Here is a 27,628-nt window from a genome sequence, read left to right on the forward strand (position 1 = left end):
TTAAGTAAGAGGCAATTAGCACTTGGCAAATACATTATGAAATTATATGCAAGTTCCTAGCAAGTTTCAGTATCAACTTTATGGCCACGTTTCCTCCTAATTGCAAGAGGAAAATTACAGCTAATGGAGCTATATAAAGTCAAGACCAAAAATCTGCCTAATAGAAGGGCAGAGTATTGCTTTTAGAGTATGTTTAAATAGCCATCTATCCTAAAACGTGTACGTTTCAGTGTATGTTTTAAGTGCCGTGCAGTCATAAAGCCTGTTGCTAGTGGTGAAACGGTTGCACCTCAGAGATTTATTGATGCACAGATTGAAGGACCTGGTGGAAGGAACCTGCTGAGGAGGGCAACACGCCATCAGACTTTTAATGTAGGATTCCTGAGGAGAGGGAGCCAACCGGGTGCTTTTGCCGCACTAGTGAGTAAAGAGAGAGCACGTTGGCACCGGGAAGAGCGTACAGAACACGAGGTGTCTGGGTGCAGGTTTTTCCAAACCCGCATTGCGAGATTGGATGCCTTTGGAACAAACGCTCAGCGGGTGTAAATCAGTGTGGCAGCATTGATTTTCAGTTAAGCTGTGTCAGGCTTTACCAGCTGAGGGTCTGGCTCATTAATGTTCATGAAGATTACTTCTAAATCTCCGATGTCTCAACTGCAGCCACTTTCATCCGTTTAAACAGATATTCTCTCATAATAGGGAACAATGTTTCTGGGCTTCCAGTGCTTGTCAGGAGAAATTTGTATTAAGCTCCACTTTGCTGGAGAAAATCTTTGCTTTCTCCCAACTACAGCGAGCTGCTTGATACTGCAATTTCGTACTTGACTTGTGAGAGGTCTTACGGCCTCCTGGGCTCCTGGAGGTCGTCTCCCTTCTTTAATCTCAGATGACTCCGTAGCACAGCCTGGTGCCTTCCACAGCTGTCGTAATGGTTCCTTGGAAGTTCCCAGGTCAACCTCTTGAAACGGTCGGGAGTAACTAACTCCTTCAGGTAACATTCTCAAAAGTTCTTGAGAGATTTGGGGTCCACTGAAGAGGATTCAGACTCCCGTAATCTTACCCACAGTCCTTCTGCAGTTATGTTCCCCGTCGGTGGACTGAAGATGCTTGGTCTTCCTCACAGGGGAGGTGTGGAGAAAAACGTGTTTCTGTTCTGGTGAGCTTGAGGTTATTAGAAGCAATAGTGTAAAAGTAAATCAGTAACAGAAAATTCTGTGGTAAGAGACAGAAATATTAAAACATGAAAAAATATAGCAAAGCCAGATTTTCATTTAGTCTTACATTTATATTTTTATATTTTTAATACAAAATAGTAATTTAAAATTAGAACTAGATTTATACACACACGCTAATCTAGTTTGGATTTCTGTTGGAGTTGGGTTAGTTTGGGTAGAGCTGACTAAGGTCCATGTTCTGAACCAGCAGCACGCTGCAGGCAGGGGATGATTAAACAATATTTACTGTCGTCGAAATGCTGACGAAGTGTTTGGCTGTGGAGAGCTCAGCTTTAGAACTGAAATGTAGCCCCATGGTGCTAAGAGGCTTAGGAGCTCTGCAGAGCTGGAGCCTGAGGATTTCCTCTGCTGACCTTTCTGGTTTTAATCCAGTCACTGCCGCCCAGGGTGTTTGGGCGGATGAGCTTGCTGGGTTTCCACGTTGGATTTTACACAGACGTTACGTGTGGATACAGAACTCGCTATATAGGTGCCTGCATGCTCATGAATTGAGAATAAACAGTAACGTCTCACGTGGCCTGATCCTGGGAGACTTGGGGCAGAAGTACACCTGTCTGGAACTGGTGTTGCACAGAGGGAGCTCTCGGAGCTCCCTGGCGTGGAGCACTGGCTTTGGGTTTGTCTGGCGAAACGCGCTCGGGTTTCACTGACCAGCCCGGATAACATGTAGGTGGTTGTCATTGATTACGTGTATGTACGTATTTATTTTTAGGTTCTACATTACCTAACTCCCTCGATATTGTCAGCAGTGGAAGTCTGTCAGAAAACTTAACTGTTTATATCTTTCCTATTCTGCTTTTCCATGAACTGTATTGACTCATGTCATGAAACACTAGTGCTGAAATACTGCTGAACCAACAGACGTGAGGGCTTTTCGCTTATGATGTGTTGACCTGAACTGCTCTCAGGGTCACGTTATTGGTATTTAAGTCTCGTATAAACCTTAGTGGGAGGGATTTGATGTTATACCACGTGGTTTCAATGAGCCTGCTAGAGTCAGCTTCTGCATTTGCCTGGCAACAGTGGTTTTAGATGGGGGGGATGTGGCAAAGATGCGCAGTAAGAAGGGGCTTTCCTTCTAGGTTATATCCTCTCTTCCTCATCTTATTTCCTTTTTATATCATTTTTTCCTCATTGTTGGAATCAACAAAAAGAATTAAGCAATAGAAACGCCCTGGTCCTGGTTCCTTCGGATGCGTACGATTAGCTTTCATTAGTAAAGTTAACAGGGGCACGAAATAGCTTGGATGAGGTGAAGTGTCCTCCTGAGGGTCTCTTCTGACCAGAGGTAACGCGTGTGTGATTTCCTCGGGTATGGCCTCTGAGCACTCACAAATCCCACATCTTGTGGATATTTTCCCCAGAAACTGGAGTGTTGCTAACACGGTGCTTGCAGCTCCGAAATCCTCCTTTTCCTCCAGAGCTGGGCCAGGCAGGAGCAGAACCCCCCGGAGCGGAGCGGCCGGCGTGGTGGGTGCCTGCAGCGGGGTGGGCGGCTGCGTGAAGGATGGGGGCCGAGGGCCAGTGCTCCCCGAGCTGCCCGCTCCCGTTAGCCACTTGGCAACGGCGGCAGCCGCCTCGGCGCGGGGCGTGGGGACCCCCGGCACCCACCCACCGCCAGAAGACAGACGGCTTAAAGAGCTGGGGACAAGGTTCTGGTGAAACGTTTTCTGCCAGAAAATGCTGTTCTGTCAAAATCTTATCTGCATGATGTAATATTTGATGGAGAAGTTTTGAAAGATTCATTTCGACTTGTTTCATTTAAATAATGTCAAAACACTTGATTTAGATGTTCCTGTTTAGTTTTGACTTTTATTATTCTAATGTGGAAGTGATTTTACTTAAACATTCATCAGGAGAAATGTTTCAATCTTACTGAAGTAACGTGTTTTGATATTTCTGAATCATTCATTTTTGAAATTTCTGCCCTGCTAAATATTACATGAATTTTACTGTGTATGAAAAGAAATCTAGGAACCAAGGGATTTTCTCAGGACAGAAATTTCGTTTTTCACCTCTCTAATGTAATAAAATGTGCTAGCTCTGTTTGCCTGCTGCTAACAAGGAGATCAAGTGCATGGTGGAAAACGTGGGCTCTAATTCTTCATTTCTCTCCCATTCTTAAGCCTGTGATTTCACACGGCTGTAGGGATGCTCCAGCTGGGGTCGGGCAGCGGGACAGAGAAGGACTGCACAAGCCCCGGAGCGAGGGGGGAGCCCTGGGAGGGAGGGGACCATTCCGTCAGCGCCTCGAGAGCATCGCTCTTCCCTTTATTCCTTCTCAGCAGAGGGCCGAAAGGGAGTTATTTTCCTTTGCTTGGCTGCGTGTTTTCTGAGTATCTGGTAGTCTGAGCATGTCCTCCTTTTACAAAAGCAGTGAATATGTGGACCCTGGTAGCTCCCTTTGGCTTCTGCAGTAGCTGGAGCAGCTTAACATGTCTGCCTGTGGCCCCGTGGTGGAGTCCCTGTGGCCACCATCCCTCCGGAGCCACCGATGCGGGCAGAGGGAAGCTCTTTGGGTCGGTGATGGCATCTCAGCGTTGCCAGACCTGATGGCAAAACTCCCTTGGGCTTTAGGAGGACAGAGCTCCCTGTCTGGCATCTGGTGAGGGCAGGAATACGTTGTGTGGCTGTGTGTTTTGGAGCTTTGCTGGTGCTGGGTGGAAAAGAACCCTGTGTGCGTTGGTTGAAGAGATGGCTGGGGTGACGTACGTTGGTGTCCATCTCCTTCTGAGCGAAGACCAGCGACCAGGGTGCTGTGGGACATCAACGTCGCCTTCCCCAGGGCACCCAACGTTGCAGGCTCGGTGACAGCAAGAACTGGAGACGCTGGGTGAAAGGCACCTTGCGGGACAGCTTGCCATCAGTGTTACTTGCTAATGCTGTGTTTCAGGACTTCAAGGTGTGGGAAGGAAGGGAAGAAGAAAAATGAATTTTGAAAGGCTGTTGACTTGTGGCGGAAAACGTTGCCAGTTTCTGCTGTCTCTGTCAAGGCACAGTGATACAGGTTTAAAATATGCACGCTGCCCTTTGATCTCATTACTTTTTCTTGAGTTTTAAAGCTGAATTTTCTTTTATGATTTGCACTACTTCTCCCCTGCTTTTTTTTTTTGGAGAGTAATGTACAGCTCGGTGCTACTTTCAGAATTCCAACTGTGTTGTTTTTTTGTCCCTTGTATGCAAGTGCAAATCTTAAACATTTGGATTTTCAAAGCCTGCAGGAAGATAAGTAAATCCTGGCAAACTGTTTTCACTGACAGGCAAAAAAAGAAATCTATTTCCTGAAAACTTTAATATTAATATTAATTTATGTTAAATTATTTGGGGGATGCTTCATTACCTGACAGTGACTTTTTAGTTCGAGATGCACACAGCAGTAGCAGAAGCCAGGTGCCTTCTTGTGACTTCCATTCAAAATACACCTGTATCTAAGTGGCCTGAAGTCAGAATAATAATGAGGTGCTTGTTGTTCTTCAAACCAAATTGGAATATTAGATGGAGTAATGCAAATCTTGGATTATGTGATTTTCCTCTGTAAAGAAAGTGTCGTAAAAGAAGTTTCCAATTTGGTGTAAGAAATTGAAAACGGGGAGAAAAGACAGCGAGGCTGATCACAGATGATGGGGATAAAAACCAGAGAACGTGAAAGATGAGCTGAATGTGAAGCAGAGAAATAGTGTGGGAGCACTAAGGAGGCTGCAAAGGAATGAAGTTTCCCGGTTAATAGGGGTACAGAGCAGGGGACCCCTGTGAAATGAAGTTGCACGGAGCAGAAGAGAACAGAAAACTGTGTCCATGATTTACTTCAAGTCCAAATGCAGGCGCAGCGAGAGAGTAACTGCGTGTTTCCCTGCAACACGGTGTCAGCTGTCTGCTTCGGGACCACACGGAGACATGGAGACAGGGGGAGGGGGAGACAGCAGACGTGGCAGTCCCGCAGACACCCCAACTGTGTCCCCTTTGCCAAAGGAGCCGAAGGTCTGCTCCAGTTCAGCGAGACGTGATCTGCCTGCTTCTGAAGGAGTCCTGAAGCAGATGCAGAGTAGGGTCTCCTCGGGCACGGCGGAGTTTTTCCTTTAGTTGTGATTAATTTAAGGGTGAAGCAGCAGCTAGGAGAGGTTGTTAGGGCCTTTTGGTGACAGTGGTGAAATTCCTGCGGTAAAGGCAGATCTTGGGTGCGTTCTGCGCGGCTGCGGCCCCCGGCCCGTGTGAGCCGGTGCGGAGGGGACCGGCGCTCCCTCGGGGGTGACGCGATGTCTTTGCCGGAGCGCCCGTACGGCGGGCACGGCGCCAGCTCGGCGTCAGAGCCTTCCCCCGTGCAACTTCTCTTTTCTTTCTTTCAGAGATTGACCAAGGGAGCTGCGGTGATCCCGGGATCCCAGCCTACGGCAGGAGAGAAGGATCCACGTTTCACCACGGGGACAGTTTGAAGTTTGAGTGCCAGCCTGCCTTTGAGTTGAAGGGACAGAAAACAATAACCTGCCAAAAGAGTAGCCAGTGGTCTGCTCAGAAACCAGTTTGTGTTTGTAAGTCAGTGAGGAGACGGCTCTAAAACACCTTCAACGCGTGGTGAGGTGGTCGTGGAAACAGTGTGCGTGTGCTCCGTGCTTGGTACCCGGGCTGGGGCAAGGACTCGGGGTGGCCGAGACGGCACCAGGCTGCAGCTTCGCTTGCCTGCAGCCGCGGGGAGAGTTCGGTGTGGCTCTGCTCGCGGCGGCGAAGGGCTGTGCGGCGGGGAGCAGCGTCTGGTCGGAGACTTGGGCCTGCACTGGGACTGCGTGCTCTCTGCTCTGCCCCTCTGCCCTCCCGGCGCTCCGGGTCAGGTCCCTTCCGGAGAGACAGTCGGGCTTTGGTGTCCTGGGCAGGAGGCGTGGACACACAAACACACACAGTATTTAAAATGTGATTCTATTTTTGGCCATTTAATTTTCCTTCATTAACTGACAATGTTCAGGTTCCCTGCTGCTGGACCTCAATTTTTAATTTGTTGCAGGAGTTCTCAGCAGAAGTAGGATATTATGCTTGCAGTAGTGACTAAGGATAAAGTTTTCAGATATAAATGGAAGTTGCAGCCACAGTGCCCGTTGGGTTTTAATGGTGTCAAAGTCCTTCGAAGATGCGTTAGGCAATCTGCTGTTCTCTGAAACTTCACTCGTTAACAATGTTGTATTTGAACATTTCGAAAACTCACAGCAGTGTGTCTGTTTTCCACAGCTGGTGACAAGCAGACTCCTCTTTTTGTCTCATCTCTGCTTAGCTGGATACAAAGTCTGTGCCTTTGAGCAGATGCTGTGGTGTAGAGGGGTGAGACCGAACCTAACAAAAAATTAGGAAGGGAGAATTCGGCTGAGCAACAGACAGAGGACAAGAGCGTGGGGAAAACGGATGGGGAGAAAACAGAAATGTGAATTTTTAGAAGTGTGTGTTCACTATGCAGGTAGATAGGCTGGCATTGGATGCTCCAGGACCAAGTGCTGCTTTGTAGTGTGGCAGGACTTGATCTGTGCCCGAGCGATGGCACAGGCTGGAGGGAGCAAACCCCGGTACTGCAGAGCTGAACCTGGGCTCGGGGGAGCGGGGGGGAGTGGGGCCGTTGGCGTCCCTGCGCGGGCCGTTGGTGGGAGGGCGTGGGACAGCAGTGCCAAGTGAGTGCCTTTCTTTTCAAAGACAGATTGAAGCTCTGAGGATGGCTGCTCGAGGAACGGGAGCCATTACTGCGTGAGTTTTGCCTTGTCCAGGTGCCACGACCCCTGCCTGGGTTTCTCTAGAAGCAAATCAGCTCAAGGTGCTGAGGAGGGAAATGGAGTTTCCCTGGCTATCTTCAAAGTGGGAAGTGTTAGACCATTTCTGTGCTTAGCGTCAGAAGTTGTTGGGGTTTTTTTTCATTTCCAAAAAGTTCAGATGATGGTTTCATTTGGGTTCTTGCTGACAGTTTGCAGTGAGCCTAAACCCGTAGTGTGTGCCTTGTAGGAGAGGATTTGATCATAGCTGTATAGAAAGGAGACTTTCCGGTAGAGTGTTTTGGTTTTTTTTTTTGTAGATGGATACTGAGCAGGGGCATCAAACCAAGCCCAAATCAGCAGTCCATGTAAAGCATAGCACAGGCATGAATCTTTTCATTAAAATAATGCCGTTGTAGTCTGTTCTCTGTGGCCCTCCAGCTTTGGATATTTATGAAGCAACAAGGCAACACGTAGGTAATGCAAAAAGTATTTCACAGCCCTTTCTACACGTTCTTCCCCTGCCTTTCTTCTAGGCAGCATCATGTTAGTGTGCATGGATCAGAAGAGGTGAGATGACAAAAGGCGTAACCTGGCATGAAATCTGCAGTGGGATTAGCAACAACTCTCTGTAAATGTTAGGAGTCCATTATATGCATCGGGCATGAGGTGGGGAAATAAGGTAACCTGATTTATGTGCCAATAGTTGGAATATGCAAACAATTCAGTGCTTCTGATTCAGCTGCGAACGCGTGACAAATGCAGACGGAGATTAAACAGCGCGCTATGGTGCATCCTGCTGTCCCAAGCGAGTGATTTATGAGCAGGCAGGATTTATTGTGGAGAACTCATTTCCTGGGGCTTCGATGACAAAGCAACACAAACCATTTAAGTAATGCATCTGCTTATTGCAACGGGTTCTGAATTCGGGACTGTCTGTGCCTCCGTGCTGACAGACCTGCCATCTTCCCCCTCTGTCGTCACTGCGTCCCGTAGCCATCTGGGGTGAACGCCTAGGGCACCTGAGAAACTTTGCGAGATGTCTTAGGGCATGTCTTCTGCAAACCCCTTACCTGAAACAGCTGCGCTGGAGCCTGGGAACCTGTAGTGCTGTAGCTGGGTGGGGTGGCACAGTCGTCCGTCCGTGTCTGCTCAGAGCTTGCTGCCTGCTGCTGTGCGACGTGGGTGTCTGGGTGTCAGTGACGACTGGGTGTCAAAGACCTCTCTTCCTCCCTGTTCTTCAGCACCTCACAGTGCTTGAATCAGCTTCGTAGTTGCTGTTGTTCGCTCTGACACTTGTGTTTTCCAAGTTAGAGAACTGTGATGTCTGTCAAAGGCTAAGGCAGTTCTCCTAACCCAGGATAACCCCAACCGTCGCTCTCGTACAGAGCTATGTTTGGTCTTGTTGAAGTCTCGAAGGTTGGCAGAATGGGCTTAGGAGATGTCAGGTGGATAAATGTTACCTAAGGAAAACCGTTCTGCTGTTTAGATGAAGTTTCTGCTCTGATGGGAGGAACTCATAAGGGATATAATATTCAAACTGAAGTGTACTCTTACCTGTGGTTGAGGAGGTTATTAGGCTTATGAATGGGGAACCAGCCCATAATTACAGCTATAACGGGAAGCTGGTGAGTTGTTCAGATACTGCAGTGAGAATGATGATGAAAGACTGGGTAGACATAGTCAGGGAGCAGGGCAGTTCAGCAGTGCCATAACTTTAAAATACATGGTTGGAATTGCTGTTTAAACATACTCGTGTATAGGGGGCAAAACTCATTATCTGAATTTTATGTGAACTGTTGCAGTGGAAAGCCCTGCTACAAAACGTTTTCTATGACCAAAATTTGTTTCCCAAGGTTGATGTTTCCTTGCTAAGGAGGGGGAAGAGCTGACATCCCCTCTGCAGGGCCACAGTGCTCTCGGAGGCTTTCTGCAGCAGTGCAGTAAGTCTTAGCAAGGCTCTTTGCTATTCCTCTCCAGCAGCTCGCCTTCCGCTCCCTCCTCCTCCTCCTGCCTGCAGCCCTGTCCCTGGGGGCCTGTGACCTACAGCTCCTGACTTTAGTCCTGCACCTTAGCTGAATGGCTGACTTGTGCCAAATGATGCCGTCATTTTATGTGATGGATAATTATGGCATAAATGGTCATGACAATATACGTCATCTGTAACCGTCTCACTGACTAAAGGCGAAGTTTTGCCTTGTTTGGAGTGTCCTATGCTGGTTGCTCTGGGAGGGTCATTGCTGAAAAGAACTCATTTTCTGATTTCATTGATCTCAGACTTGCAAACTTCAAGTTTTGTGGACCCGTCGTGTTCTAAAGGTAAATACAACGTAGAATGTGCGTAATGTTTTGTGTCAGTGACTGCAATGCATCAAGCAAACCTGGGGGTGGGGGCTCCTGCGCTGAACTGGGGGGTTGGAGCCTGAGGGTAAATACCCGGGCACGTCTGTGTCTGTACGTGCGTCCGTTTGGCTGGGGGGGCTGTGCTTGGAGCTGTGCTGCTCCAGGGTGCTGCTGGACTCCGCCAGACACCTCATGTCTGTTGATCTGGTAGTCGGTACAGGAGTCTTGGTCTTGCTCTGGTCTTGGTTTGGGATCTTCATTAGTTTCCAGCAACTGTCATTTTGTTGCGTTACCTAAATTCTTTTTGAATTACAGACCTGCTTAGAGCAGTAGGCATGCATAATGTTCCTCGAAACAGAGCAGAAGGCATTTCCCAAAGCATTTCCAATTGAAATTATGTTAAATTGTGTGCTTTCTTCTCTGGCCTTGGAGCAGGTGTTATGCTTTCTTCCCTTCTTGTTCACTGGAAAACCTCACCCGCAACCCGTTGCTCCTCGCGGTCGCTGTGATGTACCGGAGCGCCGGGGAGCAGCAGCCCGGTGCCCGCTGCCGATGGGCACTGCCCTGGCGCAGGCAGCGCGATGGCTCCCGGACCGAACCGAGCGCCAGCGAGAGCCCTGGCGTTGGCGAGAGCTGTCTTTGAGCCGGCTGAGCCCCGTCCTGCCGCGAGGCGCACGGCATGAACGCCGTCGGCCTCTTCGGAGGCACTGTGGGTTTTGTGCATTTTTCCAGTCTTTGAAACATCTGATTTTCCATCATAGCAGTATAAAATCTCTCTTCTCCTTAGTGGTAATTACTCTTTTTTTTTTTTTTTCTTTTGTTCATCCCATAGTGGCCTGTTCTGCCTGCTGAATAAAGTTCGCTCCTCGGTGCAAAGAGTGCGAATTTTAGTTTTGAGCGGAGTGGCCGACCTTTTGTGGGCACTGTCTGGTACAAACAGTCAGAATTACGAGCTGGAAATGCAAAATGCAATAGATGTTTTCCCAGCAACGTACTGAGAAGAACCATGTAATTTCATATCACTTGACAAGTTTTTCATTTAGCTCTAAATTAAATTGTCAGTTGGTCATTATTTTCTTTCTCTTTCTTTCTTTCTTCTCTTTGCTTCTCTTCCTGCCCACTATTCGCAGCAACCTATGGAGCCTTCCCTGTGAAGAGTAATTTGGAGAAAAGTGTGTCTCAGGTTAGAAATAGTAAAAGCCTAGTTTGCCTTTTTAAAAATAATAGCTTTTTAACAGAGTAGTTAACCCTTGGAGCAGCCTGCTGAAGGCAGTTGGTGAGTTCTTCCTACCTAAACACTTCCAAATTGAGATTGGATACTCCTTTCTGGAGACCTCTGGGAGGCAGGAATTGTTTCACAGTCTGTATTCTGGAGGCGGACAGAGAAGGTGATCTGAATGAGCCCTTATTGTCCAATAATTCTTTAATCAGAAATTCCAGAAAATTTTCTTTTAAAGGAACTGAGATTTTTTTTCATTGAAAGGGAGTTTTTTAGACTCCTGAACTGTAGCATAGGCTCTTGTTCTTCCAGTGAAACCTGAGCCATCGTTTGCTCTTCATGGTATTTCTTTTATTCTTAATTCCTCTTACTTTTTGCAGTGCTGGTGGAGCAGTTTACATTAGCTCACAGAATGTTTCTCTGTCTTGCTGTAAACAGGTTTTCTTTTTCTAGCTAACATTCAGCTTGTGTATCTGCTAGTAGATGCAGTTGCATTCAGTGCATTTTGGAAGAAGCGTAGGGATTCTGTTAATTCTTATCTCCAAGCTGTTTTGCCATGTGAGGTTTTTTTGTTTTTTTGATTCATGCTTTTATGAAGCACCCTGACACGATTTTCCTGATACATTGGCAGAGAGGCACCATGACTATCTCTGCCAGAAAGGTTGGGGAAGGGAACTGGTGGCTCGCCTTCACCTCCCGAAACACGTCGGCTCCAGCCTTGGCAAAGCAGCTGGGTGCACCCTGGGCTTGTCGGCTGCAAGCGACCCATGGGTGTCCTGCAGGACCCATTACCTCCTTCTGCTTGCCCTTCATCCGAGCTGGGTTCGGAGCAGCAAACCGAAATGTGGCGAAATGCTCCTTATCTTCAGGCCGTTCCCCTGAGCCGCCGAGATCCAGCCTTTCTCTGGCAGTAAGGGAAGGAAATTAGATGAAGGCAGGATTACCATGATCTCTGTGTACATGTGGGATTTGTAGCTTTTGTTAACAACCTTGTTTCACGGTTGCAGCCATGTAAGACCATTCCCTTCTTAATTTTAAGCAGGGCACTTCCCTCGGAGCCCTTGTTCTGCATTGCAGCCCCAGTTAGCAGAGCACTGAGATGTAAATGCTTGCTTAAGTAGACGTACAGGCTGAAGTGCGGTGCTGGGCAGGAAAGCACTTAAGCACCTTCTTAATTACAATAAATTGGATTGTAACTGTCCCCCACGAACTCCCCAGCCACTTTTTTTGCTGTGACCTATATGAAAATTTTCCATTTTCCCTTCTGTGACTTTAAAAGGGGGCTGCTTAACCAGTCCCTTCTGCTCTTCCTTGAGAGTTGTCTCAAACAAGCCCTGTGTCTTCCAGCATGCCACTTGTCCGTGGAGTTAGGACGTTTCCCTTGGTGTCGATCCCTGAGGAAAGCTGACACCCGCCCGGCTCAGACCAGAGCCTGTTTTCTCCTTGGTGGTTGTCAGTGAGTTCTGTCTGGCGGTTGCAGAGCCAGAAGAAAGAGTCTCCTGCTGTGAGCTGCTGCTTCGTGTGTTCTCTTGGTTCCCAACAAATTGAGGGGCTTGGGGTGCTTGTGCAGCAGGCCTGGTTCAGCGAGAAGTGCTGAGGCCGGAGGGTGCGAGGCGCGGTGGTGGCCCAGCAGACGCGGCCGGTTCTCCGGCCCTCGACAGGGACGCTCCCCGGGCGCGAGCCTGCGTGTGGCGGAGCTGGGGGGTGAGGGGTGGGACGCGCACCGGGCCCCGGCGCTGGGCACGCAGCTCGGCAGAGGGGCTCCCCGCTGCTCTCGGCGCGGAGCAGGAGCGTGCGGTTTATGGGGTTGTCTCCGTGCCTGTTCCCTGACTGGATCAGCTGAACTGGTACCCAGGTTAGGGTCTCGTGCTGCTGCAAATGAGCTGTCCTGTGCCAAGGTGTCTGTCCGTATTCCTGACAGCAGTTGCTCAGGATGGTGGGTTGGTTCTCTTTACGTGAGTCTGAATCTGAAATGACACTTACTGGTTTTATTGGGCGAGGTGGTTGGCTCTATCCCCTTCCCCTATCTCTATATCCAGAAAATGGGAATGCAGTGTGGGTTACGTTGTCGTCTTCAGTCTGCTCTGCAGAGAAGTTCCCTTACGCCTGCCTTATTTTACTTTTACGCTTTACCTGTGGGGCTGGCGTTGAGGCGGCTGCAGTGGGGCGTTTCCAGTTTGCAGGTGGGTTGGTGCGTGCAGGTTTGTCGTTCAGGCTCTCTCCATTGCTCCCCATGAGCAGAGCTTTGCGTGTGGCTGAGCCCACCCCACGCTCCCTGCTGCACCTGATCCCCGGTGTGCAGCTCCCGTCACCCCCGCTGCAGTTACGCGCTTCAGGGTGCTTTGCCCGTTCCGGTGTCAGAGCCGTCGTCCTTCGCACACCCGGTGTGCCGCGACCGTGGGACTGTGTGGGGCGTCAAGTCCGGCCCCAGCCTGTGGCAGCTTCCAGCCCCAGGAGACGAATGTGTCGCGGCGGTTGGGAGACGGCTCCGAGCGCTGCAGTGGAGGAAGGATGCTCTGCTAAACCACGGAGGAGCAAAAGGGGAGAGGCAGAGAACGAGACCATGAGACTGCTTTCTATGATTCTGTGCTTTGGGGCTTTTCCCAAAAAGTGACAGTTAAACTGCCGGCTGCTTGCGGACACCGCCACCGACTCCCAGGAGAGACCGCAGGGAGGGGGAGAGTTCCCTTGGAAGAAACAGGGGCACACGGGGAAGGATCTCGCCTGTGTGCAGAAGCCTGGGAGCTCCTCCTGAATAGCAGATGGCTGCAGGACCCATGGCAGACAAGCAGCCCAACACTGGCCTAGTGGGGATCAGCATCTTCCAGTAAGTTTAAGCAACTTCTCTTACTCCTGGTAACTCAATCCCTGCTCCTGTTTTGAGTGGGTAGAAATGAAACCTGCTTTGGTATTGTAGTGCCCTTTCACATGCACAGAGGCTCTTACGCAGTCTATTTTAAGTTCACTGATGATATTTTCCTCAAGATCTGGTACTCAAACCATGCCTATTTTTCATTATTCTGAACATACCTGCTCTCCTGCCCCCGCTTAGCGGCATGCTGGCAGTGACAGCTACTCCATCAGAGCAAGCTGAAGAGTTGTGTTGCTCTGAAATACAAAAAAAGTTCTTCCAGTTAATATTTGGTCTAGATTCCTTTCCCTCACCTCCCACTTGCCCTGTTGGTGCCTCAGGGTTTTAAGAAGGAAAATGCATTGCGATGCAGAAGTATTTATTGAAACAGCAGATACGTAAAGAAGAAAATACAAAATGTGAAGCGCTTTGCTTCGCAGCTTGAGCAGCGCCCTGAGCTTCCAGCACCGTTGGCTATTCGGGACGTGTGCTTACCCGGGTGAGGCATGCCGGTTCTTAACCAGGCTCCTGCTGAGGTCCTGTTTTTCCAGCCCATCACCAAGCTATGCCTATCCGTTACTGTCTTCAGGCTCTCTCCCAAGTGGTCAGAGTCTGTGGGAATGGTGTCTAAAAGCTGAGAGAGTAGTCAGGATTTTCTTTGTTTCCGTGGAGACTGAAATTACTACAGTGATCCCCTGCTTGGTTTCCAGCCCCTGAACCTGGTGCCTTTCCCGTTCCCATGCCTTGCAGGTGTGCCCTCTCCCGGGCTCGGCCCTGGATCCTCACGTGCAGGAGGAGCAGGGATGGAGCCTGGGGCCAGCGGGGCTGCCTCGCGGGAGAAGCGAGGCCGTCGGTGAGCCGGCAGGATCTTCTGAAGGCAGAAGAGGAGAAGCAAGTTGCGCTTAGACTGAGCAGAGAAGCGCAGAGTTTGCTCCGGGCGGAGTTGTTGTGCTGCACAGAAGCGAGCAGCCGTGCTGGTGAGCAAACATTGGATGCCTCCGTGTTCGGCTCAGCCCTGAGCGTCGCGCGCTGGGACCGTGGAGCAGTGCCCTCGCGCCACAGCCACGTGTCCCGCTTGGCTTGCTAAGAGAAGAAGCAGTGAGCTGTTTCTTCACTGGTTACTGTGCTAAATGAAAGCAGAATCCTGACAACGTTTGTGATTACTTGAAGAAATACCTTGTACTCGTTCGTTAATGACGTGGATCTCCCTGGCTTTGTCAGGCCCTCTGTTTCTGCGGAGTTGTGCTGTGATGTGTTCTGCTGTATTTAATAAAGGGATTTTTCTTATTGCTTTTGCAGTACTTTGTCAATAATTATTATTACTGATCAAGATCAGCATAGGCTTATAGATTTGAACCTCTCCTATGCACATAATGAAATGTCCTCTCCTAACATTTAAGAACAAGCGTAATAAATACTGATTTCGGTCTCTTAGCTGGAGGCCTCGGAGTCGTGGCTGTTCTGAACTCGGGGACAGGCAGCAGGGCTGGCCATGGGCCGGCTGGCGTGTTGCGAGGGACCATGCTGCGTTCCAGACTGTCTCGGGTGCACAGAGCAGCATGAGACAGGTTGTGCTCAGCTGTCTGCCACCTTTCCTTGGTGCCATCATCCTCATGATGGCGTGGTTCCCTGCCGGTGACACAGCGCTAAGCAGCTGCTGCCTTTGTCCGAGTGTCCAGCAAAGCACTGCTGAGAAAGCAGAGACGAGGACGTGGATCCCGCTGCCATCTCTGTCCAGTGCAGCCCCAGACCAAAAACCCTCTTTCATGCCGAAGAAAAACCTCTCCTGTTTAAAAAGATAGGGAAAATCTGCATGTTGCAGACACCATGAGCTTGTTAATGAACGTTTGAGGTCAGTTGTGGCTTCATGGGTCGGACGGGCCCCGCAGGGAGGCGAAGCCGAGCTCCCCCAGTGCTGAGCAGAGCTCGCCGGTCGGTGCCCTGCCACGGGCGTGGGACCTGGTGCGGGGACAGCGGCCTCTGTCCTGTGGCGTGGCTGTCTCCTGCATTTGTTATTCTATGGAAAATCAGAATTACCATTCGATTCCCCGCAGTGGAGACTTTTGGGGGGGTTTATTACTTTTGAATCTGTCATTTGTTTTATCTACCAAAGGTTAATTTTATCTTCTTCCCCCACTCTGCTCTGCTTTCTTTTGTCAGCAAGTTCTTTGCTGTTGTTTCCTGAAACGAGCCACCAGCGCTGCGCTGGCAACTGCACCTCTCTGGTGCGGGCTGTGTGGTACTGTACGTCCTGCGTGAATGCTAATTTACCGCTCTGGATTGAAAAATTTATAGGAGATACCGAGCTCCGGTGAGGGGTTCCTGCTGCTGAGCTGTTTCTTTGCGTGTCAATGCATTTATTTTCAATAACTGTTCCTAGGCTGATTATACCAGGCTAATGCTGACAGAATTATTTGACAGCATCCCTTGATATTTCAGCATCTAGTAAAGAGCCAAAACCCTGCGAATGTTTTGCAGTTTGTTTTCTCCTTAATCTGTTCTCTTTGTTGCTGAGAGCAGGCAATAGATTGTGTGGCTCTTAGCCTTGATAACAGCATGGCAACGTCCATCTTACTTGATCTGAAACCATTAAACGTTGAAGGAAGACAGAGGGAAAATAACAGAGGGAGGGTGATCATTGAACCAAATAATTGTATAAATGCCAAACTAAAACCAGTCTCATCCTCCGTGCGATGTCCTTTTGCCAGGAATTAGTGAGATGTATGTTCCAAGTAATGGGTTTTACCAAGGGCGATGACGGGGAAAAGATGAGTAAAGCATACATACATAAAATATCAAAAACATTGGGTAGGTACCACCTAAAAGGCAGCCTTGCTTTTTCAAATTAATGGACCTTGTCAGCTGAAATACAGTATATATTGAAAACCTGTGAGAGCTAAAGATTTTTTTTCGTATGCACTCTTCTCCTCAACTTCAAGACTGGTTTGAATTATTTTCCTGGGAATGGCAGGCTAGTTCGATGCCGCTCTTTGGTAGCGTGGTAGCCCAGCAGAAGTCAGTGATTTATTTGCAACGGGCAGGGGGGCTGGGGGCTGCAGCGTGCTGTGCTCACTTGGAGTTGTCCCAAGCCCTGGGCGCCCGGGCGAAGCTTGGGAGGGCTCTGGGGCTGGTCCTTGCCCGGTGCTGCGAAGTCCCTGCCAAAATGGAACAGCAGCCTGCAGTTTTGAGTGCTCATTTTGCACAGGTGTAAAGAGCTGCCCGAGGAGGTAGACAAAGGCAGATTGACTCACAGCTCCTTCTCGGAGGAGTTGATGACTGATTACTGTATCGTACCAATATTTAATGATGGGGATAGTCTCGACGCAAGGAGTTTGCCTAATGCAGCAGGACTTCCCGGGCACAGCTACAGCTGTTGAGGAGCACGGGTGAAAATGGCATTTAGCTAACAAAGGTAAACTAAAAATGCAGATTTTTAAGCAAATTCTGAGAAGTCTGCACTGCTCTGCAGTTTACCCCACCCTTCAGACTGAAGAGCTTGGGTACGGATAGCAGCAGCGGAGCCTGGAGCTCTGCGTGGGGTAACGGTGGAGTTGGTTCCTTACCTCAGGCTCTGGAGGTTGTGCTGAGTTGTGGCCACGGCAGAAGACATTGCTACAAAGTCAAACTCATTTAATGCTAATTTTATTTTGCACGAGCTGTAGTCGCACACTTGATTCTTGTGTAGGCATTCTCTTGGGGAAGGGCAGGAGAATTCATCTGCCACGCACCAGATCCCCACCTGGCTGAACGGCGTTTGCTTCCTGCAGCCACAGAAACCGGCGCGGGCGTGGGGAAGGGGAGCCCTGCGCTGCGACTCGCCCAAACCCAGGACTCGGAGACTGCTCGGAAGTCGCTTCTTCCCCGTGCAAATAAATCACTGACGTCTAGCGGTGAATGGAGCACTGAGCCCTGCCTTGCTTTCGTCGTCTCTGGGAAGCGAAGCGGTGGGGGATGCGCGGGAACCCCCCAGCTCGAGGGAGGAGGGGGAGGGGGAAGCGTGGCAGGGCAGCTTGCGGGAGCGCCGTGCTGCGTGATTGATGGTGATTTCTTATTGCAGTTTCCTGCTTTTTCAACTTCACCACCCCATCTGGGATTGTGCTGTCTCCAAATTACCCCGAAGAGTACGGAAGCAGCTTGCACTGCGTTTGGTTAATTATAGCTAAACCCGAGAGCCGGATTCACTTGGCTTTCAATGATTTCGATGTGGAGCCGCAGTTTGATTTCCTGGCCGTGAAGGATGGCGGGACTGCCGAATCTCCGGTGCTGGGGACCTTCTCAGGAAGCCAGATCCCCTCCTCTCTGACCAGCAGCGGTCACGTAGCCCGGCTGGAGTTCCAGACCGACCACTCCATGGAGAAGAGAGGCTTCAACATAACCTTCACCAGTAAGTGCCTGGTCCTTGCTTCTGGTTTTCATTTCAAGCTCTAAATTTTTGTTGGGAACTAAAAGGCAATAGTTTGATCTCGCTGAACCCACTGCAAATCCAGAGTAAGCCTGAAAATTGGGGATTACTTTAGATTTGTGGTTGGGTAGTTGAAGACTGGTTTCAAGCTTAGAGCTGGTGGCACAGGTTCTTTCTGGCTGTGAAGTCTGTGTTGTCCAGTGGTGAAAGAAACGGTTTTGCCCTGGGTTATCTGTCCGTGGAGGAGCCGGGGTTTCTGCTCTCCCGTCAGCCCGCAGTTTGCTGTGGTGTGTGGGCTTTCTGCTTGCTGTCTCTGGGCCTCCGTTCTGCTCACTGACATGAGACACAGCGTTGTGGACAGCTTGATGCAGATCAGGAAGAGCTACTAGATCTTGGATGGCTGTGCTCATCAGTCAGTGCTGTCATCATTTGCTGACACCTACGAGCATGCAAGGCTTTGATGATGAAGGAAAACATGTAGCAATATCTTGTAATATAAAGCATGGAAACTTCTGCAGATATATTTGGCTTCACATAAGTCCAGTCTTCAAATCTCAAATGAATGCTATGGTAATTTTATCCTTGTATTGTTCTGTAATTTTCTAAAGAGCTTTATTAAACCTATTCAGCAGAACTGATAAATGACTTTGTTATAATAGCCTTTAGTGGCACAGCTAAATTAATAGCCTTTCTAGCTATGATTGCAAATCCTCTATTTAAAAAAAATAAATCAGAGGTCTTAAGAAATCATTAAGAATCACACTGCAGGAGGCTGAAGGCTCATCAGATGAAGTAGCTTGCGCGTGGTAGTATCATGTACCCAGGACGGAGTCCTGGATCCTGTAAGCAGGGAGACACCTCATCCCGAGGCACCGGTGCTGCCCTCCAGTATGCGTCCCCGCGGCGTTGCAGATCTGTGTTGGGAGCTGTGGCTGCACCCTGCACAAACACATTTCGAAGCCAAATTTGTAATTGTTGCAAATTGCTCTGAAGTGTGCGGGAGTTAATGTGTTCTGACTGCTTGAGCTGCCGAAGGGAGCTCCCGAGTCTTTCTCGGACACCTTGCCATCCTTTCCTTCTATGTAGGCATGAGAGAGGGGACAGCACGCTGCTGCGAGGGACAGGTAGAAGAGCGTGAGGAGCAGGCTCAGCCTGCGTTTTCCCCTTTAGCAGTGCGTATAACAAGATATTGTAAGAGTAATGGTGCTCTGTAGGAACTCGAGAACTCATCTGAATTTGGTCAAGTGCATTAAAGATACTAAAAGCGTGTGTGTAATTAATCTGGAGGCTTTAATCTTTAATATGCTGTGCATCTCTGAAGACCACCTCCCCGCATATGAAGATATAGTACATAATTATGCACTTAATGGGGAATTAAGGCCGTAGACTTACTTTCTGATTGGTTGGCTGGCCTAGTTTTTAGCTGCTGGAAAAGGGCAGGCTGTGTGCCTGTGCAATCCCACGTGCAGCTTTGCAGCTCCTAGCAAGGTAATTGCTGCATGTCCTTCATTTTATCCTAGGAACGATGACAAGCAAGGTGGGGACTGTGTGGCAGCCAGTCACAGAGCATGCTGAGAGGACCCTTACTTTTAACCACAGGGGCTTAAAACTTTCTTTTTTTTTTTTTCATTAATAGTTAACTTATGTCCCCTCTATGCAGATGCATGCACTGTGGTATTTTTAGAGTTTTTAAAAATCTTCTCTATTTTGGTTATTTCCGTACTTTCATCTGTGGAAGGTTGCTAAGAAGGTAATTTGGATCTGCAGGTTCTTGCCTGGCCCTTGTGTCTCAGCACCTCTTGGATGCAGGTGGTGTTAATCTCATCCTTCGTCTCTGAGGCTGCAAACGGACGCTTGCCGTAGAGACAGGGAACGGGAAAATTCAAGTGACTTCAACTAGATGAAAAGTTGAAAGGTGCAAACACATACTTGGGTGTCTTAGCAGTTTGGAGAAGAGGCAGTGACGTGATTTCTGCCACGGGCTGACTTGTCTGTGTGGAACACAGCAGCTTTGCTGGGATGAGAGTGAGCCACATTCCAGTCGCTGTTTGGCCTTCCCTGTGAGGAAGGTCTGCTGTCCAGGGGCAAGATCAAGTGCTGTTGTCTCCATCGGAAAGACGTGAAGCTATTGTTTAATTCCTGTGTTTGCGATCCAACGTGCTTATTTTTGAATTGGACAGAGCTGGGGGGGGAGAACAAGTTACTCACTATTCTCCTATCTTTCTGTCTCAGCGTTTAGGCATAACGAATGCCCCGACCCTGGCGTGCCTGTGAACGGGAAGCGATTTGGTGACAGCCTCCAGCTTGGCAGCTCGGTGTCCTTCCTTTGCGATGAGGGCTTCATTAGGACCCATGGCGCAGAAACCATCACCTGCATCTTGAAGGAAGGCAACGTGGTTTGGAACAACGCAGTGCTCAGATGCGAAGGTTCGCTTTGTCGTCTTCCCTACTAGCCTGTACGTGCACGCTGGAGGGAGAGTGGTCCCCTTGTGTTTGCAGCCCGTTGGGGGAAAAGGAGAACAGTTTTGTCTGTCGAGGTGCCGGTCAGGTAACCCATAGCGAAGGCACACAGTGCTGGCCTTGTGGGAGGCCTTTTGCCGTTACGTAGCTGGAGGCATTTGTTGGTAGGGGCTGAAGGATTACTGGGCTTCAGTTCTACCCCGCAGCTTCCCCGTTACGGCCGTGAGCTTACATAGCTCGGCAAGGTGGTGTCTGCAGGGAAGAGTTTGCTGTAGGAGGAGATGCCAGTTCAGTAATCACTGAGCGCTGAACTCAGTTTGTTTTCTAATTTTTTATGAAATGAACGATGAGGATTATTATTATTAGCTCAGTTCTGGTTACAACAGGTAGTTTTCTAATAGCAATAATAAAAGGCCTGGATTTACCGATGACTAAAAGCTTCCCCGCTACTCTTGTCACGAAGGGAATTAAAGGACAGAGAATGGCAGATAAACAACAATGTTTTTACTGTCCTGATTTTTGATACGTGTTACATGTGTAATATTTATGTAATGCAAGAAGCAAAAGATACAGGTCTTTGCAGTGAAATGTGAACCCAGTGCCGCAGACATTCCCATGCACGCACACCCCTTCGTCGCATCTCTGTCGGTGCGGTGCGTCGTTCCCATCCAATGCCCTCTGGCAGTTCAGAGCCAGAAATCTTGCATTTACGTCTGTTGTCACAACAGCTACGATAGCCAACCTAGGAATGAGGGAGATGAGTTGAATTAGAGTTTAATACAGATTTCAAAGATTCTTCCTAGTCCTTTAAAGCTTCTACTGTGGAAAAGAAGTGAAGAAATTGCTCATTAGAAGTGAAAAGTCTTCCTCTGCCCTCTGTTCTCAGGGAAGTGATGCCCTGCACTCGTATTTGCAGCAATTTGAGTAGCAAGTACTGTGCTATTGAGAAATAATACTGTAATATTGAGAAAGAATTTCAGTAACTGGTCATGCATTGTTGAAGTGGATGAGCAGCAGAAAGCGCACAGTCTAGTCCATTGTCTTTCAGATTGAAGGAAGAAGGTAGCAATTGTGTTCCATAATTTTCAAGTAATAAGAAGCTGGACTTTTTTATATTCTTGTATAATTTTTTTTTTGCAAGCAGCTGACAATAAAATGTCTGTAGGTTTGATTCAGGGTTTCCACTACTTTCACAGACATGAACCTTGAAGTTTGTTATCTGTAAGTGTAGAAGGGAAACATACATTAAATATTACACTTTTAATCAACTTTTATCTTTGGAAGCTTTGATAACCTCATGCCATTAACTTGTGCTTTTTTCCCCTGTGATCACAGTGGTGATTTCTTTGACTCTCCTTTCAGTATGCCCTCAGTTAAGTGTACATTTTAATTAGCCTTTTTAAATAAGTAGGAAGTATATAGGGTTAAAGTACTGCTTAGCACTTGAAAAAAACTAATGGCAAAGAGAGAGACCTAAAAAAAGGAGTTGAAAGACCGATAGAAGTCCTGCCCAGAAATCGTGTAGCTTTGGGGCAGAAAGAAGCCTCTGGTTCAGAAATAATTGGTTCAGATCCGGTCGAGATCAGTTGACTTTCATCTGGCATCCTTCAGCCCAGCGGTGAAGGCTTGAGGCCCAAGCTAACGTAGGTGTTGAAGGTCATCTCAGGTGTGACGTTTGGTAGCCCTTGTGCAAAGCTTGGGCTGGGGCTGGCCCTGGGTTGGAGCTCCAGCAGCTGCTGGGGGAGCAGGGTCCCCTCGGGCTGCGCGGACGCAGCGGGCGCCGGGGGACCAGGGGCTCGGGGGACCGGGGAATCCCGGAGGATGGGCTGGTAGCGTGGCCGCGCTGCCGGGTGGGACCAGCCCTGGGGTCTGGGCTCAGTGGGGGACAGGAGGACGCGTCTGGGTGAGGAATCCTTCAGCGTGCTGAGCAGGGGGTGCCGGCTCGCGGGGGCAGACACACTCTTCCCTCCTGTTTGGTTTCTAAAGGACGATGCACTGCAGTTGTTTCAGGCTGTAGGATTTTGTCCCTCTGGTCCATCAGAACCAGTATCCTTTTTCCAGAAAAGGTAATAATAGGCCTTTAGCTTCTGCCGGTGGCACGAGGGACCACAATGTGGAATAAATGCTGTAGTCTTGTGATGTCCCTTAAGGAAGAAAAGGCATGACTCAATTACCACAGATACGAAAGATTTTCTGGCACCTGCAGCTACTGAAATGCAAACTGACCTTGCTGTTTTCTCTGGTTTTATATCTAATAATTATTATTATACCCTGTCCCCTTAGATCCGCTGCACAAGGTCAGGATACTGACTCCCACAGATACAGCAGCAGGCTGCTACCTCTTCAGTTTAAACTGAAAAGGCAATTTCTTACCAGCTAGTGTTGTTACTTCATCTGATTCTGATTATTTTTAGCATGTGAGAAACAATAATGCATGGAAGCTATTGCATGGCAGGACAGTACTGCTTGGCAGGGAGGGGGGTGTCTGGTTGTGCTACAGCTTCCGAGATGCTCCTCACCGGAATTGCGTCTTTCCCTTGTCCCCAGCGCCGTGCGGGGGGCACCTGACGTCGCCTAGCGGAACCATCCTGTCCCCGGGCTGGCCGGGCTTCTACAAGGACTCGCTGAGCTGCGCCTGGGTCATCGAGGCCCAGCCGGGATACCCCATCAAGATCACGTTTGACAGGTGCTCACCCTGGACTTCTCAAAATGTCCTTTTCGCGGTTGTTCTGGCGGTTCTGGCAGCGCTGAGTTGTAGCCACCCCCGGAGGAAAAGGGAACGAGCTGCTCGGTGTCGTGTTTGGCAGGGAGGTTCTCTCTCTCTGCTTTTGTTAACTCCTGACAAGACATTAAAATTCACCGAACGTTGAAGAAGAAAAGGTGGAAAGATGGTGATTTTTCCCTGCTTGTTTTGACTAACTCCTGCTAATTTGCAGTGCTATTTTAGATACACGTAGGACACGTTTTCGGAGGCTGAGCTCCCACGTGCGCAGCCCGCCAGGGAGAAGCAGCAGTGAGGATCTGGCCCTGACTCGGGCGTGCCGAGCCTCTTGCCTTACTCTGGCTTTCACTGTTTGAGGAGGGCTACGCTTGCTTGAACCTGGGTCTGTATGGCTGAAAAGTGATGGTTTTGGGTAGCTTAAGATGCTCGTTGCTGCAAAGACTGTTCGGTGTCAGCAGATGAAGCAGGTGAAGGATCAGAAAGAAACCAGAATGCGTCGGAGGGGAATGATGCTCTCAGGAAGACGGTCAGGCAGCAGAAACAGAGCTGCGTGCCGCCCCATGGCCTGTGCTGCTCTCCAGTCATTAGAGCACGTTCAGGACTGCAGTGAAGAAAAATTTGCTATGCTGGTTTTTCACAGACGTATTCTTGTGTCCCTTTCAGATTTAAGACAGAGGTGAATTATGACACCCTGGAAGTGCGAGATGGCCGGTCCTATTCTTCCCCGTTGATAGGTGTCTATGATGGGACTCAGGTGCCCCAGTTCCTCATCAGCACCAGCAACTACCTCTACCTCCTCTTCACCACTGACAAAAGCCACTCTGACATAGGCTTTCAGATCCGATACGAAAGTAAGTGCAAGTCATTCGTGTAATTGTGTGCTCTCCAGCAGCACAATGGGCTCAATCAGAGGCGCGTTGGACTCGCTCCCCCCTTGCCAAGCAGTCAGCACTGTCACAGTGACTGCGGAACGTGAAGCTGCTGCAAGTGAAGTAGCAGGTTCTGCTTTTTGACCATCTTGGTTGTTTAGGGTTTTTTATTTTTATTTTAGCATCTACAGAATATTATTGATTTTAGGAGGCAGAGTTGAGTTCCTCTGTCCGTTTCTTCCTCTTACTTTATAATGAGTAGGACTTTGAATGAGCTCATAGGAGGAGCTGAACTTTCCCCTTGCTAATGGCTGCACCTCGCAGCCGGCTCTGCAGCCCTGGAGTGGTCTGACACGAGTGGGTCTGTTTGCCACAGCTGTGAAGCTCCAGTCAGACCACTGCTTGGATCCGGGGATCCCAGTGAACGGCCAGCGCCACGGGAATGATTTCTACGTGGGAGCACTGGTGACGTTCAGCTGCGATTCAGGCTACACCCTGAGCGACAGCGAAGCCCTGGAGTGTGAGCCAAACTTCCAGTGGAGCCGGCCGCTGCCCAGCTGCGAGGGTAAGGACTGCAGGAGATAACGTCTGCCGGAGATGGCAAACGCTCATTGCAGGTCTACTGCAAAAGCAACGTAGCAATTGTAAGGCTTGCAGTGACATTTGATCTGTGTATTGTGTTTGATTTTGATGGTTCGAGCTTTGTTTTGACATTCAAAGAACTGATGTTCTTCCAGCTGACGATGAGCTTTGAATTCTTTAATTCTTTCTTCTTTTTTGCAGCTCTATGCGGAGGTTACATTCGTGGTTCCAGTGGTACCATCTTATCCCCAGGCTTCCCTGATTTTTATCCAAATAACTTGAACTGCACGTGGACAATAGAAACATCACATGGAAAAGGTGAGAAACCTTCAGCTTAGAGTGGTTTTAGAGACGGACTGGGGCACAGTGGTCAGTGGGAGGCAAGTGGTCCCTGTGCAAACCAAGAGTTTGTCTCAAAGGTGGTGATGGTGGGCACCAATGTGCTTGGCCAGTTGCATTCTTGCCATCACCCAAACATTGTCTCTCGACAAGATGCAGAGGTTTATGGTATCACATCTCTTAATCCCTTTAAAGTGGAGAGGATTAAAGGTGGTCCCATATCAAACCCCCGGATCTGAGAGCCGGTGCCAGGCGTTATCTTCGGTTTCAGACCTTTGTGGCGGTATCCTCTGGGCGGTTAGCAGGTGGTTGGATCCCTGCTATTGCTGGGATATTTGGTGTAATATTTGGTACTCGATAGTACTTTCAGACTTACTTTTCTTGGCAGTGCGGGGTCACTATCTATATAACATTTTACAGGTGGAGAAGTGGCAGCATGTAGTAAATCATTTCCAGACGTGGGACGGAACTCGGGCGCTCAGTTCCCAGCTCTGTCCTGGTTCTGCAGCTCTCGTTTTCCCGCTAGCTAGGAGTGTTGCCAGCACAGAGGCAAAGTGCAGATCTATTCAGTCCAATCTCCTGTGCAACACAGGCCAATCTTTTGTCTGGGAGGAAAACGTCAAGAAAATATATCATTGGCGATTAGAGAGCAAGTTTTACTTACAAGGACGGGGAGTAATTTCTCCTGATCCAGTCAGTATCTCCCTGGGGCAAGCGCAGAGGGTATAAACTCTTTATGTAACTTTATGCACTCTTGCATAACTGTCTCGTCGTACCGGGTATCTGCACGACGGGAGCTATCATGAGCCAATTTTGCAAATGCCATTTGTATTACAGCAAATAAACTTGTCAATGAACAGCACAGTGCATTAAGGGAACCATCACATGCTGTGAAAAGTATTCTGTTGAGTAGCAGCAATCCACTCTTCATTAATCCACTCTGCCTTGGATTCAGCTCTGCGATGAGACACTGCATTATCCTGTAGCTAAGCACAGCGCAGCAAACTGACGCTTTTACATGAGAAAGCGCAGCTCTGACGACCTGTGTGCTTTTATGCCAACGTCAGAAGAAAGTCTTCTGACCCAGCTAAGCAAGGCTCAAAGAAACGCGGTGCGTTTTCAAACCGTGGAGGTATGTCTACGCGAGTCTCGGGGCTTTTTGTCCCCTGTCCTGCAACAGATCCTGCTGTGACCGATTCAGCAGTACAGGCAACAGCACATCCCTGCAGTGTGACGCCGTTTGGGATCATCCAAAGAATTCAGCCCTGGATCTGACCGTCTTAAACTGGACCATGTTTGTCACGCTAACAGAAGCTGGATACTGAGCTCTGACCAGCTGGTCCTAGATTTAGCTGTTTGAAGCCTATGAGCTTTTTCAGAAATTGTAGCCTTAGCTGCAGGTAATGAGTATTAGAAGATCAAACCATGAGCTGCTCTGTAAATCCAGCTAGTTGTAGTGAAAACTTACAGGTCTCCAGGCCTTTGACAAGAGTTTCAGCTCTTCTTACCTCTCAGGTTGTGCTGGAAAGGTGAGGAAAAGATTCCGAGAAAAGAAGTTCAGTGTTTAAAGAAAGAGACTATTCTATACCAATGATAGGAGCATGTTCTTACTGTGTGGTGTTTGATGTTTTCACCCCTTTCCTCACCCAGTGCTGGTATCCTCCCTTCGAGGTTGCTCTCCAGGAGCTTGCTGGAAGCGACCTGCCGCACACGGTGGGCTCCCTCGCGTGCGGCCGTGCCCTTCTGCAGGGCTGCGGGCTGCCGTGCTTCACCCCCAGGCAGAATCTCACCCCTCTTGCACGTGTGGAGCTTTCAGGGCCAGGAAAGCTTCACCCAGGCAGCTGCTTGGATGCAGGAAAGCTCCAAATCCAGTTGGAGGTTAGGGCGAGAGGAGAGGGTAGAGAGAGGACGTTGCACGGTTGTAAGAAGTTGGCGTATAGCCTCGTTACATGGCAGGAATGCCTCTCCTGCCTGGTCCCTGTGGCTCAGGCGAGCTGTTTATTACCAGTGCAGTGAAAGGAGGAGGTGAACAAAGAAAGATGTCCTTTTTGCTAACGTTTTGTGGAAGATGTTGAAGTATATTTAGATGCTGGGCTGTGTTGGTGGGAGCGTGCACACACATACACATACGTACACATCCTTTCTCTTGCAATGCTCTGTCTCTCTTCGTGATCTACTTTTCCAGCTGTCGCTGTGTTAAACTGCTGTGTAATGCATTGCAACAAGCTTCTCCCAGCTCTTGTCAGCATTCCTGCAACGTTTCTTTTCATTCTTCAGTGAAGAGCAGTGGAACAGTCTGATCCTGAGTCAGAGCAGTGGCTGCTGGAATGGAAAGAATTTAATCCTTGGAGAACAGAACAGGCTTTAAAAAAAGATAGAACTGAGCCCCCTTCTCAGCTAACTTCACCGGCAGTGCACTTGCAGCACAGGACTGGAGCCTTCTCGCTGTGCTTTGTCCTTGCCTTGCAGTTCCCTGTTCCTGGAGACCGCGGCGTGCGGCGCTGATCGCTGGGTAGATGTGGTGCTTGCTAAAGCCTGAATAATTCTGCTACAAGCAGGGGATGTATTTACATGACTGAAGCGCTTGTCGTTGTACCTGATTATTCTTATAGTTTTATGTTTCCAACGCTGTACTGCTCGGGCTGGCAGCAGTGCTGCTGCCCCAGGCCTGGCAGGGCTTTCTGTTCCTGGGACACAGCACAGAGCTGGGGGCTGGTGCCTCCCTGCCCTGCCGAGCAGGGGTGGTCTGCGTCCTAAGAGCTGGTCTCAAGCAGTTCACTCCCAGATCTTTATGGACATCTCGCACGTGGCCAGCACACGAGTCCCCTAATTGAAGCAAGTTGCTTGTTATAATAGTTATTTTTATGTGACTGCAGACACTGATTT

General features: G+C 49.1%; 1 protein-coding gene across 2 annotated transcripts in view; it reads left to right on the plus strand.

Annotated features, from left to right (window-relative positions):
- Nucleotides 1-27,628, plus strand: part of CSMD2 (CUB and Sushi multiple domains 2) — a 306,819-nt gene that overhangs the window by 166,965 nt on the left and 112,226 nt on the right. The window contains exons 13-19 of one of the 2 annotated variants that reach the window (XM_075437890.1): nt 5,579-5,761; nt 17,426-17,752; nt 20,003-20,197; nt 22,778-22,916; nt 23,616-23,803; nt 24,198-24,386; nt 24,605-24,721. In XM_075437890.1, the coding sequence (XP_075294005.1) occupies nt 5,579-5,761; nt 17,426-17,752; nt 20,003-20,197; nt 22,778-22,916; nt 23,616-23,803; nt 24,198-24,386; nt 24,605-24,721 (1,338 nt within the window). The remainder of the gene's footprint in view (nt 1-5,578; nt 5,762-17,425; nt 17,753-20,002; nt 20,198-22,777; nt 22,917-23,615; nt 23,804-24,197; nt 24,387-24,604; nt 24,722-27,628) is intronic. The other variant, XM_075437891.1, reaches the window with a different exon arrangement.

Source organism: Opisthocomus hoazin, chromosome 17, assembly GCF_030867145.1.
Source record: "Opisthocomus hoazin isolate bOpiHoa1 chromosome 17, bOpiHoa1.hap1, whole genome shotgun sequence".
Taxonomy (NCBI): Eukaryota; Metazoa; Chordata; class Aves; order Opisthocomiformes; family Opisthocomidae; genus Opisthocomus; species Opisthocomus hoazin.